This window comes from Echinococcus granulosus, assembly GCF_000524195.1.
Source record: "Echinococcus granulosus chromosome Unknown EG_S00105, whole genome shotgun sequence".
Taxonomy (NCBI): Eukaryota; Metazoa; Platyhelminthes; class Cestoda; order Cyclophyllidea; family Taeniidae; genus Echinococcus; species Echinococcus granulosus.
This window is the reverse complement of record NW_020170485.1, coordinates 245,203-264,925: the sequence shown is the minus strand read 5'-3', so window position 1 is coordinate 264,925 and position 19,723 is coordinate 245,203. Positions and strand designations below refer to the sequence as shown.

The 19,723-nt window shown below is 42.9% G+C and overlaps 3 protein-coding genes across 3 annotated transcripts in view; all 3 read right to left on the bottom strand. All coding sequences in view use genetic code 11, as the record gives it.

Annotated features, from left to right (window-relative positions):
• Positions 1 to 2,590: 2,590 nt before the first annotated feature.
• On the bottom strand, positions 2,591 to 2,924 carry EGR_08406 (Cystatin-A3; the record flags this gene model as incomplete). Its single annotated transcript, XM_024497655.1, has 2 exons — positions 2,591 to 2,713; positions 2,751 to 2,924. The coding sequence occupies 2 exons, from the start codon at positions 2,922 to 2,924 to the stop codon at positions 2,591 to 2,593; spliced, it is 297 nt and encodes a 98-aa protein (XP_024347959.1).
• An 8,481-nt stretch (positions 2,925 to 11,405) lies between these two features.
• EGR_08405 (hypothetical protein) lies at positions 11,406 to 13,115 on the bottom strand (the record flags this gene model as incomplete). The annotated part of the gene is made up of 2 exons (XM_024497654.1): positions 11,406 to 11,530; positions 12,851 to 13,115. 2 exons carry the CDS (start codon positions 13,113 to 13,115, stop codon positions 11,406 to 11,408), a joined length of 390 nt encoding a protein of 129 aa, XP_024347958.1.
• A 2,525-nt stretch (positions 13,116 to 15,640) lies between these two features.
• Positions 15,641 to 19,723, bottom strand: part of EGR_08404 (hypothetical protein) — a gene marked incomplete at both ends in the record, with an annotated part of 5,851 nt that continues 1,768 nt past the window's right edge. Inside the window, 3 exons of the mRNA XM_024497653.1 lie at positions 15,641 to 15,767; positions 15,818 to 15,938; positions 19,397 to 19,585. Coding sequence (XP_024347957.1) covers positions 15,641 to 15,767; positions 15,818 to 15,938; positions 19,397 to 19,585 — 437 coding nt within the window. The remainder of the gene's footprint in view (positions 15,768 to 15,817; positions 15,939 to 19,396; positions 19,586 to 19,723) is intronic.

The following is a 19,723-nucleotide window of genomic DNA, read 5'->3' as shown; positions in this document are numbered from 1 at the left end:
TCAGAGGAGGAAACCACTTGGGCGGTATTGCAGGAGGCGCACCCCGTCGGAGCATTTGTTGTTAGGGTAATTTCATTTAATTGCAGGAAAATGACTCAAAAATTTGGCAGTTTGCCTTTTATTTTCTTCATCTAAATTAAAACACTTGCATCCTTATCGAATTATGTGGGCCCAGAATAGGTGATGAGCTGTGGCAGTCACAAATTTGCCACCGTCTTTGTGCCAATGGAGGGGTCCCCGAGCCGCAAATAGATCAAGCGGGTGTGAATGCAAGGTGATGCTGCGAACCACAGAAAGGAAATAAAACAGACATAAGCAACTGCTGGTCCTGACGCCTCGTCGGTCGAGATGCGTGCACCTATTTCCTGGTCGCCGCATCAGCGTCACAAACAAAGACTGTGTTGGCACCATCAACTCAGGAGGCAAAAGTACGAGTTTATAGAAAAAAAGTGTTCTAAAATAGCCCTTCCAACAGCAATTCTTGTGCATTTTTCCCCTCTGTTGGGAACTTGATGCGCCACCACCTTGGGAGGTGGTGGCTCATCGACACTGTTCCAGGGAGGGTGTGGTCCATCGGTAGACCGCAATGAAATCCAACACCTACCGCAACATTTGACAAACAAAGGAGAATTTTGGTCGACATTTCGATGACTATCTTCTCACATCAATCCCTCTTTACGTCCACCATTGTCAAAAGACTAACTCACCTTCCAGTCACTGTTTTTCCTACCACGTTTACAGCAGCAACTTCTTCTTTCGTGCTTTCCCATAAGGTGTTGTACCACTTTAAGGGCGAGGAGAGACCACCTTGAAATCCCCTCAAGGCGTTATCAGTGGCCATGGGACATTCGCTAGAGCAGCAGGTAATTTTCTTTCTCCCAAATAAAATGTGTAAGATTTAGCGGATCTTATAACTTACTAAGCACTGGAGGCAAATTTTCTCAAGGAAGAACGAAAGTTGGAGCTAGCTATGGGCGGTGTACTAATTAACAACTGGCAGTCTCAGTAGCGAACTAATGCTTGTCAGAACTAATTGAGGTGACACTTTGTGGAGATACGAGAAGGAAGTTGGATGCTGACTTTGGTTTGATGAACGACGGATCAGTTATAAGTTAATGAGGGGCCTGCGCACGATTTTAGGGGTGTTTTGGTACTGAAAAAGCAGCCTCCTTCAATAGTCAACCTTCAAGCAATAAAATTAAAAGGTAGAAGTGTTCCCTTGCCTTACCAGATGGTGGAAAGAAACGCATTTGCTATCGATTAGGAGGAATTGCCTGGACGCAAACAAGGCGGCTGTGCTTGGTGCCTCAAGATTGAAGCACCTGAGGCGGCAGAAAGCAAACCGACCAAATAATACAAGTCGCCTTGACCTCAAGTGATTTGACCGACTTAGAGGACCATTTGAAGATTATCCACAGGGCGATGCGCTGATTAGTGCTGAGCGGATGGACCTCGCACCAGTTTTGGAATAATGGACCACTTGCCACCCTTCCGTTGCTCACTTCCTGAGGCACATACACGCACTTTCGAGATCTGTCTGCGGGAGTGGATACAACTTGCACAGGTGAAGGGAAAACTCCCTCTTGGAAACAGTTAGGATTCGGGGTCGGTGAACCGGTAGAAAGGAGGCAATCCAAATTATAACCGTATATCTCATACCGACGCTGTAGTTATTCACGAGATTTGCCCTTGACTGACTAGCACCGCAGTGTCAAATATTAAAACTGCCACTAAAAAAGCCTCACCTAAATACTTCGTATTTCGTCTGGATAGTGAATAAATAATCCAAAATAGCCCAACCAAGCCGTGGGCTTGAAAACACCCGGCATGCTTCAGTCAGCTTGTGTAATGGCTCATAAACAGATGGAGGACACAATTACCAGGGCTCTCCATGAAACGCAATTCAGCAGAACCCAGTACCACCGGTTATTCGCTAAAGGGTGGGTTCGTAGCACCTATGCTGTTGAAACCTCACGATAGACTCAATCTGGTGTACTACACCAACCATCTACAATGACAATTCAATAAGACAAATGCAATCATGTCAAAACTATCATTAATGATTATTCAATAATGATGAGGGAGTTGGGTTGTGTAGCGTTCCCGGATTTTCCATGAAATCGTAAAAAGCCGAAGAAATATGGGAAAACATATATTGTAAAGGTACAGAAGAGGTTGTAGGTTACCGAAATGGCTTAAAGGTCAGGCTGGGGAGCGAAAGTACAAAATTTGGAGATTCAATCATCCATGTGATTCAAAAAAACAGTTAAACAAAATACAAAATTACAACAGTCCTTTATTAACGGTACCGTTCACAGTTCAATTACTAAACTGGTATGACTTACCCGCTTGTCCAAAAGTAACAATTAACAGAGGGCATGACTTTCGAACCCGATAAAGCGATTAAGCAGCAACAATGGCATAGGGGAAAAATCGGCGGAGACAAAAAGAAAACATTGATGCCCTGTAAGGGCTAATAGAAAAATATGTTGCTATTTCGGGATTTAAGCACTAATATGATAGGAATCAGAGAACTGAAATGTTAATCGACACGGGAAAAGGAGAATTAATGAGAGAAGGACGCTGGAGACTAGAAGTAGGTCAAGGGGTCCCCAACAGAGGCGACCTTGTGGCTATGTACCTCCACTTTGCCTCCATAGCAAGGTAAAGCCTCATGAACTCGAACATGCCAACAATTGCCATCATGTTCAACCTGCGAAATCAATTACTCTAAACATACTTTGAGGCACCTTGAGGAAGTGATTGGTTCCGTTGACAATCTGACGGCTGACTTCAGTGATCTTAACCTCTGATGGCTCTTGACCGAGCTGCTGAGCGATGTAATCTTTTATAACTGGCGTGAGAAGCTGTTTATCCTCATCAGACGGTCGTACAGAAGTCGTCAAACCACCGCACATCGGCATCGTCAAACGAAAACAGAAACACCAATCGGAAAAATCCGCCCCGACTATGACCGACTCTAACAATCTAGATCAAAATGCAAGTTTGTAGGAATGAAATGACGCACCTAATTTTAATTACAAATATCGTTTTAACTAGTATATTTCTAAGTTGCAGACAAAAACGTTATATTTACATCAATTCAGAAGTGCAATTTACGAGTCGATTTGCTTTAATGGTCTGTACTAAATTTCATTACCATGAATAGGGTTTGTAAACTTGACATTGTGTTTAAAAAACCATTTTTAGCCACTGGACTGTAGCTTACAGTTCCCCGGATCCTTCCCTAACTAAAATTTATGAAATTGGCAATGCCCCTTATTTTTTGTGATTTTAATCACTTTTCTGTTGACCCAATGCTATTTACCTATCCTCGCTGTTTGCCAAATTTTTAGTGCCATTGCACTCTTAAGCTCCACGTCGAAGAGAAGCATTGGGCCAAGTGTGAATTATTAATAGCACTAAGTGAAAGGGTAATGTGTACGTTTTTGCTGGCTTACTTTTTAAAAATCCCTCCTTTCCTCAGCTTCCAACTATTCTTTGAAAGGTAAACAGTTCCCATGCAACTGCTGGTAGATTGCTTTGCTTTTAGGTTCCGCCAAACACCCCTTCATAATTTCACCTGTCTCTAGCATTACATAGGCTTATTCAGCGCAAACGTTCCTCCTTTTCACTGCCTTACATTACACATTTGTTAAAATTTTAAATGAAAGCTGGACACATACTCCCAAAAGGAAGCTTTAGAAGTTCTGAGATCCAAGGGGGAGAAAGGACGACCGTACATAGTTTGCCCAAATGGAGGAGCAAATTTCTGCTGTTTCACATGCCGCCTTTCTGCAGCACCAAAACTGCATTTTGCCCTAGGGCATGCGTCAATCTGTCGGTACGGTGGTTCTTATTTTATCTTCCGCCACTTATGCTAAACGTTGCTTGCTTAACTCTCAGTTTTGCTAAAATACCACTTTGTGCCTTGTTCATTGCACCTCTGCCGAGTGATCTGGCCTCTGGGCCATGCTAGCAGTCCAAACCCCTTCCGTATGCTGAATACATATGTATGCATACATAATCTGCAAGAGTATTATATCCCACTTTGTCTTTAGGGAAGTCTGAGGAAGCCACTTTTGCTCCCTCTGTCCATTAAATGTCAGTTCATTCTACCAGGAGTTGTTAAAAGAAGGCGTTTTGATCTCTGCCCGATTTACTACCTCGTGTTCACCTCAGCCGCAAAACGGTCGAAGTATGCTCTAACAGTTGTTGTTTAAATTTCGCCGACGGTCGGTAAGCATTGTTTGGCCGGTAGCAGCAACGTGTTTAACAAATTGACTTGGATGATAAACTACCTAATGGTGGGCATTTTGTTTAGCAGATCATTCCTCTTCCGCACAATGAAGAATGACTTTTTAGCGAACCTTGAAGTAATTCAAAAGTAGCGGTTCGAGAGATTCCGTCTATATCCAAAGTCAACACAGACAAGGGAAAGGGACATCTTGAAAGCTGTCACACACATCACCAAAGGATTACATCCAATTTGTCTGCAAGAGCTACCATCTTACCAGCATTCTTCGCTCCTCCCACGAACCTCAAATGGTCCACTTGCTACCCTTTCCACTCTTAAGTCTCACAGGTTCACCTGCTTTGTGGAAATGTTCACTCGCCGAAGGTCACTTAATTACTCTTGAGTTCTACCCACATGGGGGTGAACAACGCAGACCTATAAAGGACAAACTTGCTCTTGGAAACAGTCAGGTAGAGTAGTTAGTGAACCCGTTTGTAGGATCCCATCGTATCTCATAGCAACGCTATACTTGACCTCAAGAAAATCCACTCTTAAGGCTAGGAGGGAGAAAAGGAGGGACAGCGAGAGAAGGGAGGGGAGTGCCATATTATTATTACTGCTTTTCAGTCACTTCCACGCTAGAATACGCAAGTCTCTGCACCTCTTCTCTAGCCTACTACGTAGCAAGTAGTGAGTAGCATGCTCGTCCACCTCCGCTTTTGGTTGAAATGACTTGGAAGGAGACACAGAACGTTACAAGTGTGCAATAAAGTTAACTTCGAGCCGGTATTTTAGTACTATATGCAGACACACCACATTTAGCACCTTTGCTCTCACCTCTGACCCATTTTTTGCCATCTCCTGCATCTTTCATGAGATTGGCAGATTGCGCGATACTAGCGTCAAGACAATGCGATGGAGACCCTTCCCTCCCTCCCATTCCACGGTGTACGGCCTTTCAAGCAGAAGCTGGATGTCTTGGTTGCATCTACTAAACTCAAATGTCGTCGATGGTAGTGGAGCATCTAGCCGCTGTATGTTCAGTATGCACACCTTCTTCATGCATTTAAAATGCGTGAGGGTGGGTGGCCTTCAAGGCTCATGCAATTACCTGATTGAAGGATAGTTGCACGGAAATGACATGACACCTCTTGTTAATTGGATATGGGCGTGGGAGGCATTTCGAATTCCAACTACTAAGAGGCAAATTTAGCAAGGAGGACTTTCCGATGGCACTACAAAGAAGTGGAGGCTCTGCAACCACCAGGAGTGCAGAGATGTCGCATTTTCGAACACCTCCCATCAACTGGTTATTGGCGTCGACTTCAGACTTTGCTAATGGCCTTCCTTGTCTTGTGTGCATCAGGAACGCTATTTTAAATTGTTTCCAGTCTTACCTGTGATGAGAGGCCACTTTTGTTCGCTAAGCGAACAAACGTGGAAGTGCCTGCCCACACTCTCCACCCTGCATTTTCAAGCCACCCACCACTTCCCTTTTGACAAGACTACCTGCTTCTTGTGTGCCACGTTGCAGGCTAAATTCTTTAAGCAACGCTTGTTTATTTGTTAGAAGTCAAACCGTCATTTTGTGTGCAATCCACGTGCTCGATGCAACACCATGTAATTCAAATGAGTACAAGCAAAAAATTTGTCTTGACAAGTACCCTGAACAGTCGGAATAAGTGATTTTAGTGGAGGTCCTAGTCTTAAAAAGACAATCCAACACTTGACCACCTACACCCCCAAATCCTACCCATGTGCGCATGTGAGGAAAAGGCCAGGAGGAAGGTAGGTGCTGTCTTATGTTTATCATTGTTTCTCCGAAAATACTCCTTCACGTGACGATTGTCATCAGTTCTTGGCACTAGCACAGGGCAGCAACGTGATCACATGCCAGATAGAAAGACAGTTAGAAAGTATATTTAGGGGCAGGGACGGTTGTGATTAGTCCCAGGCTTAGGTGTCTGGCTACAGAGATGTCGCCTTTAGCAAAAAAAATTGTTTTAGTTAGTTAGCTACTTCTTTTTAAAGGGTATGTGTATGCGTTGCAGTTTCAAATATTTCCATGAGCTAAGTAATTTAAAATCCTTTTGAATTTACTTCCTTTCAATATGTCATACGTCGCCGAAAATTGGCCCTGATTCTGCTGGATATCATAGACTCAAATATCATTTTTGCAAAGCACGTCAGCTTTGCATGTTAATGCTCTTTTCCCATCCGATTTTTCCATTAATAACGTATTTGAATGGGCTCCATATTTAACTATTTCCCTTAACAGTTGTTCGTTGCCTACTAATAATAATTAAGTAGAAGCCACTAGTTGCGCAGCTACCTATTTACCAAGTGAGCGATTCGCACAATTGGTTTAATTCAAGCCAATTAAAACTCAGAATGGGACATTTTTGCATATAGGGATGCGATTAAAAAGACAAACTACCTTACACTGTGGGATTGTGTTAATGGGCTCCCAGTCCTGACTAATTGCCGCCTTAGGAGAGGCAGGAGTGTTGCATTTCCATTGTCACATGTGGTAAAAGAGATAATCAAAGCGTATTCCGTCAACTTTAGTGGAAAATACCTCAAAGTAAGTATGCATTAAAATTGTATTCATAGCCATGTTGAAAAGTATTTTGAAGCTCATGATTCCCCTTGAGTAGGTTACAAAGGGGAGTGATTTCGTAGAATCCACTCCACCTCTTTTCTGACAAGCATAGCCTATTCGAAAGGCTGAAATCTGGTCGATGAATGGATGGATGGATACAGGATAGATGGATGGATAGCTCAGTTTGGAAGTGCCCGGGCCTTATTACTTTTCACTCTTTTGTAAAAATAAGCCTAGTTCTATCACTGATCAGGTTTGCGTGGTTATTTAGCCTTCTTGTAAGCAACTCTTTAGTTTGTTTTGAGCCGTATTATGTAGACAGATTCTATCTGTGATTGTATAGCTTCCAGAAGGTGAATAACCCCTTCCGAGATAGTGCTTCTGGAGTGCATTACCCACAAAGCATAAAGTCATACGATGGTGAAATGGTGCGGGGTGTTTGAGAATGACAAATGGCTTGATTATTTACCCTTTAGGTGTAGTACCAGGCCCCATTTACTCATCAGTCTGTCAGTAAATCCGTCAGCCAATCAGCTAGCATTCAGAGATGAGAAATGAGGCGAGCTAATCAGTAGTCATAGCACCTTACCACCACCTACTATTTTAAGTGAATGATAGCTATTTTCTTGGAAGACTTCACGACTAGTCCCACTTTCTTGGGTGTTAATACAACACGTCGGCCTCGTGCACCAGACGCTCTTGACGTGTCAGGCAGCCAAAGGAGGGAATTTACCCAAAGCACCTCCTGGTCACCTGTTCGGGCTCTTTTACGCAGCGTGTTTTGTTAAAGCATCTCCTTTTTCTTTAATTATTATGCCGGTTGTAATCTAGCATTTTCGAGTTCATGGAACAGACAAGCTTCCATCACATCAGGCGTGGATTAGGAGTTTGTTGGGGAGCCCAAAACCATCCAAAAGTAGTAGACAGCATTGACTGCTCTACGTGCTCTTTACCTATACTTGGAAGGGTATAAATATTAGCAAGCAACCATTCCCAGAAAGCTGGAGATGAAAGAAGGAGGAACAAATGTAGAATCGCTGGAGAGTGGTATCCTGTTAACGATAGCCGCGCTGGTAATGCCAGCGCCACCGCTCGCTCCACAGACATGTTGTCATTAACGAAACATAAAAGGAAACCAATGGGAAGGATTACACTTTTATGGGTGGAAATAGCGTATGGACTAACATTTCCTCCTTGTCACCTTGAAATACTCACTTCTGATTGGTTCAAGCTCGGCTCACTTATCTGCTTGATAAAAAGGGAAATTAGGAAAAAAATTGACGACTTTTTCCCATTGCTACTAAATTTAGCTATATTAACTGTCGTATTAAAAAAAAGTTGCTTTAATGTTTACGAAGGTTCACTTTTTTGGGGCCTATTTTTAGCCTCTTTGAGAGGTGGTTATACAATCACAGCTAACGGTCTAAGGTGGAGGGGAAAGCAAATTGGTAGTCGTGAGACCTTGCTAGCACCTACTACTTCACGAGGCTGATCTCCATTTTGGTGTAAATTTCACATCTTTTCCTATTTTTGTGGCTGTCAGCAAAGTGTCGAATCCTCTTCCATTCAACACTCTTGACAAGTTAAACATTCCATGAGGGAATCTTCCTGATGCACTTCTGAGTCGTTAATTCAGCCCCAATTGCCCTGCGCCTTCCGCCAACGCCTCTCCTTCTTCTCCTTCAAACATTATCTCATTTGTACGAGAACCTTCCAGAGTTCATGAAACAGACAAGCGTCCCTCGCCTCAGTCTTGGGGAAGAGGGAAGTTGGGGGAGGGGGGTAAAGGTGTCAGAAAGAAGTAGGTAGCATCGATGGCTTGACGTGTTCTCTACTTTAGAAAAAGCATCTATACCAATGCGTATCCACTCCTGTCAAGTTTGAAGTTGACAGAAGAAGAAGTTCGAAATGGCAATGTGTTGGAAGACGGTAGCCTGTTGACCATTGACGGTGGTACTATCTCTAGCTCCGCGGACGTGCATGCCACCACCTATAAGCACGAAGGTGTACAAATACGAGAAGATTAGAGATTTGCTATCAAAAATGAAACAAAATAAGCAGAAGTAGGAAGGACTGCACAGACTACCACTGTCTCGTTATTCACCTAAAATACTCGCCTCTGATTGGTTGAAATTCGATTCACCGAAGTACACCCCTCCCTCCCAAAAAGAATTACTATAACAGTTTTTTGCCTCCTCTCAATCTAATCAAACTCTATCAACTTTTTTGCAAAAAATGCCTTAATACACCTACCTAGTGGTTACAACGGTCAACCTGTTTTGAGGCCTAATTTTAGCCTCTTTACAAGGTAGTTACGCCATCACAGAGGAGCAATAAAATCACTTTTTTTCTCCTCATTTTTATTACAACTACATTTCTTACTATTTGTTGCTAAAAATGCAGATATCGACGGGCAGTTATAAGCTTCCGTGAAAAACTGCACCACATAACCTCACATTAATCGGGATAATGCTGTTGTTTCATAATTTTAGGCTTCAGTTGCGTTCTCTTCGGCTTTTGAAAAGTAAATTTTGATGAGGGTGGAAAAAAAACGAATGGCATAAATCACCTTACAACGCCCGTCACAGTTTCAAATTTCACATGCATTTGCATTTGAAAATGTATGGCGTGTGTGGCGAGTTGGTGACATGACAGCGGGTATGCGTGGGTGGCGTCACTGGTGCGTCTGCTAGAGCTACCTACCTAGCCACCTAGGCAATGTGATTATCACGTCATACGGACCAGATACCGCCAGAGCATTCGGCAAAGACACGGCTTTGTGTACGAGGTAGGATAGATTTGTCTAGAAGGCAGGCTTCGTGACGGTTTAGCGTGGGAGGAGAAGGCGGAGGTGAGACAGGACAGTCAGTCAGTCACGAAATGTTCACCACCATAAATTTAACTCGCTAAGTATGGAAAATTACACTGATAGACTGCGGAATGAATTCATAAACAGTTATACCTAATTCTTAGTTAATTTTCACGGTTGCCAAAATGGTAACTCAGACAGGGAAATGTGTGCCGCTGTCAGCAATCCGTGGGCATTTAATAGAAGTGTGACGGTGGTGTTCTGAGCCTCAGAAGATGTCCATATTTCAAGCTTTTGTGGCGCTCCTTCGTTTTTGCCCCCCAGTCTCCACACCCTTGGAAAACCTCACACACCGCACTCTCGTTCCCCCTCGTCATGATTAGCCAGTATCTCGTGGGGACACATTAACGTCTTCCTTACCGTCAAAAGCCCTTGAGGAGACATAAATATGCAACAAGCATAACCCTTTGTGCACTCTACGAATAGTGGCCCCAAGCGAGGCAGTAAAAACCTCCATTTTGGAAGCCTCTAACTTCCAGAATCGCAACAATTTGGGAGTGGGCAGTAACCCCTCATGCCTGTATGTGTCTCCAGCTGTCTGTTGGACCATTTAAATTACCGTTTGTGATTAATCCATTTATTCAGTCATGCAGTCATCCATCCATGGAACTGCCTATCCATTCATTTCCCTGGGTCATTTGCAAGGTACTTACTAAGGGCAAAGCTGCAGCATGTAAGGTCAACATGAATGGAGTGGAGGTCACCAAAACTACAAGCATTTATTTACCTTTTAAGGTCCCTACTCAACCTTCAGTTTGCAAACCCATTCACCAATCTGTCAATTCATCCATCCCTTCACGCAATCAGTCGATCATCTCAGCACTTTGACTGTCGGTCCAAGTCTTTCATCACATTCTCCATCCATTCATCCAACTCACTTTTCATCAATTTAATTCCTTTTCCAAAACACAAGTGAAGAACTTGACTTTAATTTATGTATTCAGTCTGTTCTTGCTTGGTTGCTTGATTTCAACTTCCCCATGCACCCACTAATTACAACAGTAGGAATTATTTGACTAATTCAGCGACTTCAGTAGTATAAACCAACCGTGAAACAAGTTAAGCTCTTGCCTACTTATAAGCAACTCCCTCTAATTGACACATTGCGACACCACTCCAAGTGATATCTCTCCTACACCCACTAAGCGACAAGAGTAGGAATAATTTCGAGAGGTGATGCCATTAACCAAGAAGCAATTCAGCAACTTCAGTAGTGTGAACTGACCACAAAGAAAACTGCACCACGCTACCTATAATTAGCCACACTCGACTGTGGTACCTCGGTGAGGTACAATTTCCAAGCACAAAAACATACACGCCTTCACCGGAGAGAGTCCACCCAACTTTATCAAGGGCAAAAATGCCAACTTTTCACTCGCTGAAGTACAGCCAGACATAATCAGAAATGACTACTCTTTTTTGCTCCTAAATTAGGAAGGCGAAAATAAATTCTCCCCTACCTGCTACACTTCAGCACCGTATACACCCATGCAAAAGGTAAAAGTAGTTAAAAGCAGATCTTCTTCACACCAAAAAAAGCTACTTCACCAAAGCATATGAGAGTCCAATCAAGTCATGCATTATGAAAAAAAAGGCAATCTTTTTTTCAAAATACACAAGGAATAAATACGTGAAGGGCGGGACGAGGCAGGATGGGGGTGGGGGAGGAAGGAGACCAGAAGAAGTAAATAAATAGATCATTTGTCCAGGGTAAATCTTTCACGGATCCTCTCTTTGTCCGCCTCCGACAGGTCCACCGTGGTCATCAGATCCGCCATCTCCGCAAGTCCTTGCTCGTAGGCTGTGGAGTTTCGTCTTGAGGCTAAAATAGGCAGAAGTGAGAAGAAGGTGAGACTGGAATCGCATAATTTTACAGTAAAGTAGAGCGTCAGTTTGCTGTGGGGGAGGGATAGAGGCTTTGATGTACTTCACCTGTCACAAAGAACTTTAACCAGGCTGTCTACAATCAGGTGAGAACACGGTGACAACCACGCGATGCTCTGTCTGTCGTTGTCATCAGATTATGCAATTGGAGCATATATTGGTCTTCTCTTGCCATTTTTTTCTTAAAAAAGGAACTGGTGGAGAGGAATGAGCTCTAACTGACTACACTTTTTGACGCAGCGTTGCTGTGACCTTTTCCCCACCTCGTGTACAACATGGTTCAATTTAAAAACGCACATCTGAGAGGGATTAAGTCCAAGGGAAGGAGAGGACACACTTTTCAGGCATAGATGCCATGTGAAGCTATCTCTTCCAACAAACCAATCCACGGGTTGATGAATACATTCACTGTCAGGTGTCAGGGGAATCACTGCCTGCTCCAACGTTTTCTTATTCCAGTCGATTCAGCTGCCACGGATGTGACTACCCCTAAATTAAAGATATAAGATGTCTACCTGTTTTATCGAATCAACCCTAATCGATTTGTTTGTTACATGCATCAAAAGGTGATACAAATCACCCGTCACGTATATGTGACGTCGGTAGTAAACTTAAGTGTAATGGCCTATTTCCCTCCCAGACATGTCAGCAAAATATTAACTAGACTAGCATATCCACCTCATATTGACGGTTTTTCATTCATAGTGAAGGAAGCGTAAAAAGGGCTATATCCTTCTACCAATAAAAGAAGACACATGTTTCTACCACTTCGGCTTCCAACGATCACCACAGACGAAGAATTGCACTTCAGTGATCACACGCATGGAGTCGCATAAAAGTGTGCGTGTGCATGTGTGAGTGTGAATAGGGACTTCAAATAAATTATGTAGTTTTAGCGTGTCAGTGACATGACAGGCATGAGTGGGTGGTGCCATCGCTGCCTCCACGAAAGCTAGCTAGCTGGCCAGCTTGACCAGGGCTTTGTATGAATCAGATATCCTCAGACGACTTCTGCATAGGAGGCATGAAGGGCAAGTGTTCAAGATAGAATTAGGTCTAGTGACATTTAAACGGAGGAGAAAAGAAGAGAGCTGTGTCAACCATCCATACATCCATCAATCTGCCTACATCTCCAATTTAAATTGCCCCTCTGTCTGAAAATTTGCATTCCTACCTACTATCACCCTTCCACTCAAGATACAAGAACATGGAACCTCTTGCTACGCTTGAGAACATGCATATCGACAATGCAACTCACAGCTCGATTTCGGCCCTTCTGACAAAGTCGACTCCTGCGTCCCCGAGAAGCGGTCATGGAGTAGTGGTGTGTGTCTCGACGTGTTGGAGGAGAAAGTCCAATACGCAATCGCATCATCAGAATTGGGGAGGTCCGGATTCATACTACCGTTGTTATTCATATAGATTCCAGCAGGAGTCTCCGTCGGTGACACCAAGGGGGTTGGGGATCCAGCGACCTCGTCAAAGACGAATCCAATTCTGACCGGTCCCTCGGACGACGGCATCGTTTGTGATGAGGTGGTAGGCCAACCGGAACTCATCGGTACAACCGCAGGTCCCGTTGCAAAGTCCTCACCAAAATCCCAGCCTACTTTAGCCATTGCCTTTTTGTGGCGATTCGGTACTAGAAAGCTAGACGGAGACAGACGATAGGAGCCATTAAACTTCTTTAATTTCATTGATTCGTGCAGCAAGTTGACAAGACAAAGATCTCATATGGCTTTTAAATTTTTTTCGGCTGCATCAACAGCTATACAAATACGCCACTTTGACATTGTGACAGTTACTCAAGTAGCGTGCTCACGTCTGAAGTGCAGTCTGTCTGAAAAACGACGACTTATTCTACTACAAAAGGCGACGTTTTTGGTGTTGGGACGAGGTGCTAGTTCAGCTCTACCAAATCCGTGACTCACGTTTGAGTCTGAACTTTTAAAAATTCCTTAAAACTCATTAAATATTCACCTTTCTTAAGAACCACGTTTCGAAGCCGAAAACTCTGAGAAATGGTGAAATCCAAAGGAATCTTGATAATGTGCACAAACAACGCTTTAAGTGGGGCGAAGCAGTGTGACTAGCTACTACACGCATACAAAGTACAGCGGTTAGTACCCTTGATCCCAGGTGAGCTGTGAAAGCCCTGACCCGAGACCAAGATGAAGGCAATCAAAGTGGCAAGGAAACAGCAAGCACCTCCATCCAACCATCTCAAAGTACACTCGATGAGTTGGCAGCAGCAAACGTAAAGTATCTCAGTGACTTCTATTGACATAAATTAAATAAACCGTCAAACGTTGTAATTTTTACCATAGTTTTGCCATTTTTTGAACAATTTCGGAAAAAAAACGCCATTCCCTGACGACCTATTGGGTCAGGAGGTCAAAGCAATAAAGGTAAATAGGCATAGCTAACATGAACGCGAAGTTATATGAAATGAAAAACCGACAGCCGTAAATAAGGAAACATAAAGGACCTTCTGTTTTTAACCGATTAGAGAATAGTGAAGATAAAACTTGAATGCAAAATCCCCCCAGAAGATACATCGACAAAGTGGACTAATTAGCTAGGTTGAGCAAGTCAAGGGCTTAAATATCTTATTTCAACTCCAAACATTCTGAGGGGACTTGAAGAAAGGAATCATGGCATTCCAAAGTAACAGGGGAGGCAAATGCACCGGATATTATCACATCTACCTCCTCCTCTACTTATCGGTTAAACAGTCCATGCATTCATTCAACAACCAATTCTTCAATCCACTCGCTTGCACATTTATCTACGTTTGTCTCATCTATATTTATACCTTCTTATGACGCAGATGTGCCCGCCCACTAAAAAAATGACGATACTATTGAGTTATATGGCTGACTTCAGAACTGGATACTGTCAACCACACAGAGGCGCAACTAAAAAAGTGGGTGATAGAACTACCATCTCAAAGTTTTTTGAATTAAGCGCCTAAATTGATACACAGGCAAGCATCAAGTGGGAGTCACTTAAAAGGCCCAAAAAGACATGCACAAGGATAATGATACCATTTGCATTCCTAGTAAAGATGACCATCAATCAATGTCGGCATTTTATGTAAGCAAATGCATCTACCGCAAAATAGCTTGAGCTCCTCGTGACCACGATCAGATGGTACTGTCAAACAAATTTTTGCGGGACATTCCCTTTATAATTGCCCTCAGTCATGGTGAAAACGTTTCGTTAAATGACATTAGATAAAAAACAGTATGATTGTCTGACACCAATCAGAAGACGGCAAATTCTGATCAATCAATTGCAATCAAACTTCGCTAAATTAAACGGGCAGAAAATTAGTGTCAAAATATGTGCATAGCAGGCTTGCGTAAAAGAGATGATTTTCAACCGCGATAAATTGCAAAATGAGATGCAGACTAATTAAAGTACACTCGCGGCACAGGATTTCTAGAGAAGCTCACAATTTAACGATCCAACGACAACTTTTGGTACTAGCTAGACAGCACAATGCTAGTGACAGGCAAAAGCGTAATGATGCTCAATCTGGCAAAAAGTTACGAACAACAGGGATGGATGCGATTTTCCACTGCCATTCACACAGTCAAGGTTAAAATTGAACCAGAAATGGCTAAATGAGAATGTGCTTCTGTAGATTTACAAAGGTCACACAACCAAATTCAACGATATTGCACATATACGGAGAAGGAAAGGAGAAAACGAGTCAAATTTTGCAGGAGTGCCACATTTTAGCCTCTATCTCAATTTTAAATAACGTCAAACAAAGTTCCAAAGGATTAAGCTATAAAGTTGATCGAAAGACTATGGAGTCGGACATGTTGCAGTGAAAAATAAATGAGTACAAACCACAAGCCCAATAATTAGAATTTATGGCAAAAATTTAAACAAATTCAAAAGTTAACTTCACATGTGGATTGATCAATCCGACTCCCTCGGTCACGGTGCTATGAACAAATAAGGTGAAGTTGTCACAAATTCTACCATAGAAAGTGCAATTATGCCCAGCCAAGTGAGCCTTGTAAATGCTATAATACTACAAATGTAGCACAAAAACAAAGATATTCACTGTCCCAATATTATTGTTAGGAATCTCCATACTTAATGGATAGCAACACCAAACACAATTCGAAAGATGACTTTGGGATTGAAGTTGAACCGTACTAAAAACGAGATATGTAAGTGTGCAAAAAATTATTGACATTAGGGTCACGTCTCATTAATCGCAAAGAAAGCCATATATTCAACCGTCATTTTAATAATACCAGCATAATCAACATTAGATAATTCGGGACATATGAAGTACAATTTTGTGTGTAATCTGAGTGATGCCACTCAAATCAAACTTTAAAAACTCACACATTAAAAAAACCTAAACAAATTAGAGAGACAGTTTTATTTGAAGTAGCCTAGCCGTAAAACCCAAGACCACCGACCAACGCACTCACCAAGAGCAGAAATTAGAATGGACCGCACGTCCTTGGGTTCGTGAACTACAACTATATAAGTTGCCTTAAGCAAACAATTTTAAAATACGTTTTATCTGCCCAACAAATCTTCTAAATCACTGAAAACTTTAATCCAATAATAAGAAACTTGCTAATGCAGCGTAAAATTACGCTTAGCGGAAGGGTTTGGAATATTTGCTGCAAGTAAGAACGGCAGATGTAAATGCAAGTTTACTAATCACTTTATTCAATTTGTGCCATATAACATCCAAAAAATAAACAGGTAGGCTTTTGAGAGGATACTTGATGGATTATCCCCCAAAGATAATCATGCCTATGCCAAAAATGGAGTAGACTGTATTGTTAGTAATGTTTAAAGTACATATCACCAAAGTAAAACAACAAGTTCAAGTATAAACTTTTGTTCTTTTATTTTGGATGTGCGCCCGAGGCGCAAGTCACTGGTACGCTGAAGTGGGGGGAAAAACACCACTTACGGACTTTGAAGAATAATGAAACATCTTGGCCTTAGAGCTTTTCTGTTGCTAATAAGAGATGAGATACGGCGACGAAAAAAAACGCAGAGAATCCACAAGAATCCACAAGGACCACACGCTATGTCGGAGGAATAGCGCCTGTGATACGCTAGTGTGGCGTCCCGATACTTCCCTGAAGACGTAAGAAGACAAAACACTGGGGCAGAATATACGTTCAGCACAAAGAAGCTGTTCGGGCTACTGGCATGGCCGGGACGCCAGCTCACTTAGCGAGGTACGAGAGGGCAAATTCTAAAGTTCAAAAGTGGCGCCTTACAAATACCGAGGGATAAACCACCATCGTACTACACTAACTCCTCCAGTGGATTGGTAGAATTTGGAAGAAGGGACCGTCATTAATTGACTAATAAAACAGTTGCTGGTCGAACGCAGCCTTAACCTGCAAAAGCCGTGTGCGTTACACCACAAATCTAGATGAGTTTTGGTTTTTCCTTTGTGCTTGCTTCCAAACGGCGCCTATTCACCCCTGCAACTCTCAGACAAATTGGAAGAATCTTCCTGCAGTTTTATCTTTGTCTACGGTGCGGCCTAGTAAGTAGTAACAATAGGAGCTTCTCCCCTTTTACGAAAACATTCAGATTTTTTTGCTGCCTAACCGCTGGGATAAAGATAAGAGTGCCTTTCACCTGCCCCACATGATTCATTTGATGCACTACCGGCTATTGTATGGAGTGGTTCCTTGCATTAGATTTAATGTAGGGATATTGACAAATGTAGGTGAGTGTCAGAAATAGAGTAAAGACAGAACTTATGTGTTCTGGATGAAGTGTTTCAGAATCTGCAATGCACTGGCCACTTCTCAGCGCCTTATGCGAACTGTTCTGAGTTATTTACCCCCAAAACGCCACACTGAATGCTTAATCGACGTACCTATTTTGGGTGGAGATGTTTGGGTGCATAATGCTAATCTGAAGTTACTGTTTGATAGCCTGTAAGAAGCAGGTTCTAGCACTTGCTGAATTCAAAGGAATGTCAGCTTTTGCGTGGCTCAGTCCTCTACTTGAGACACACTACTGTTCAGTCGGATGGGTGAGATGACTGGTACAGAAGACTCCACTAAGTAAATCGGGATCCGGCCATTACTAATCGACTAAACTGATTAAACGAAACTTCGCAGTTCCCCAGGCTCAGTATGCTAATGTAGATGTTTTGATGTAGGTTTCGGTGGAATCACACTTCCCCCGCACGGACTGGCTGTGGGGGAAGCTAGAACAAGTATCAGGTGAGAAAAGGAACATGGTCGAGCATTCCATGAGCTGAAGTGGGTGCTCCGCTCCGCACCAAGGCTAGTAGTACCTAAGTCAGATGCAGGTATATTGGCACTCATCGCGGGTATCTATTATGCTGACATCGCATAAGAGGCGTTCAGAGGTGAGGAGGTCGTTATCTTTCACGCAAGAAAAAAATTCATTGACCAGATATCTTTGAAAGGTTCTATCCCACGCAAACTGTTTTGCGACTTCCACAATGTCCAGACACTTCAGACTACCTGATGGAGAGGAAGTTCGGGGTCTGTCATTGATGAAGGTGTACCAGCGTTTGGGTAGAGAGATGGGGACTATGTGCTAGGCGGGGAATGGGGATCTGAAGAGACAAAGTGACTAGAGGCTGGGTGTAATAAGTGTTTGTTTGAATACATTTTATAGGAGGCAAGCAGGCAGATTGGATGAACCGCGTGGCTGAGTGAGCTTGATCGATCCCCGAGGAGGAGACCTATTTGGGTCTCCTATAACACCGCCTATTTGTAAATCCTCCTTACTACTCTAACGCCAAATGTCTTCCTCCAATCGGCCTTTTCTCTCTATGAGTCTAAAGCAGGAGGTCAAAGAATGAGGTAGTGAAAGTATCGTTGATTATCTCCGGTGTTGGGTCACTACGGATGGTGAACGAAAACTGAGTGGAGGTAGGTGATTCTCCCCTCGAGAGGTAGTTTTCCTCGTTGATAAGTGAGAAACCCGAACGTCAGCAACATCATAATTATATATAATTTACTTTGAGCTGTTTGACGATAGAGCTGTGGCGGTCTGGATCTTCGTGGAAGGGGGGAGGCAACATGCTACTTACAAACGCACAGTAGAGTTGAGGGTCTACTAACACGGCCCCGAGGGCAGAGCGGTAGCACAACCCGCACCGACATATTTTATTGCGTATATTTACTCTAACATATTGTATTATAAGAATACACTGCTTTATTATTTATGTGGCACTGATTTACGGCATGTGGTGTATTTGCCATTCTTTTTTTCTCTTCGAGAAATTTACCACTCTATGGGCAATTCATTGACAATGACATGTTGACGGATGCCCTTTCTTTAGCATAGACACGAATGCCCCCACTTGTAATACCTTGATTCGTTTCAATTTCGAAAGAGCACTAAGTACCCTGGATAGAATCCAGGTAGATATGACTGGGCGGCACAGACATGAAGCCTCGTTGCCACGAAACTGCTTTACCTCCGACCTTTATCAAACGCATTTTCACTTTTGAGCCAGCGTTCTCCCGACTAGCGATGGACAGGCGTGATGGTCAGCACATTCCTTGTCCTCGGATCCAGATCCAGTAGAATTACTGAGAGGAATCGGTGATGGTGCGGCAGTGTATCTTTAAATTGTATAAAAATTTTATCACTGGCATGGTTTGCTGGTGGATGTTTTTCCCTAAGCCACCGACTACGTTGTGATGCCGCTCATAAGAGGAAAGTGAGGCCATGTAATACATTGGTTACTTGTATTAGGTCCGCTTTCATCTCCGGGCAAGTCGAAGCGTGCTACAACTAATTTCACAACAAGACCAGTAAGCTGGAGCAAAAGGTAAACTAACAAGTTTGTAGGCTGCAATTAAAGCAGAGTAATTGCATGAAAATCCGGCAATTCTTGCACAGTCAACAAGTTGTGAAATGGTAAAATCACCACTGATCTGTTGATTGTTTTCGGTGGGAAAAGAGGTAGAATTACAACACAAAAGGAGCAAAACACCTTGCAAAATGTAGAATGACTGAAAAATACCCTCACCGTGGTGTGGTGAAGAACCACGGAGAATGACTCGTTACTCAACCATACCTCCAATTAACCAGTGGAAGACGCCCTTAATGGATCCGTGAAGGTTTCATGACA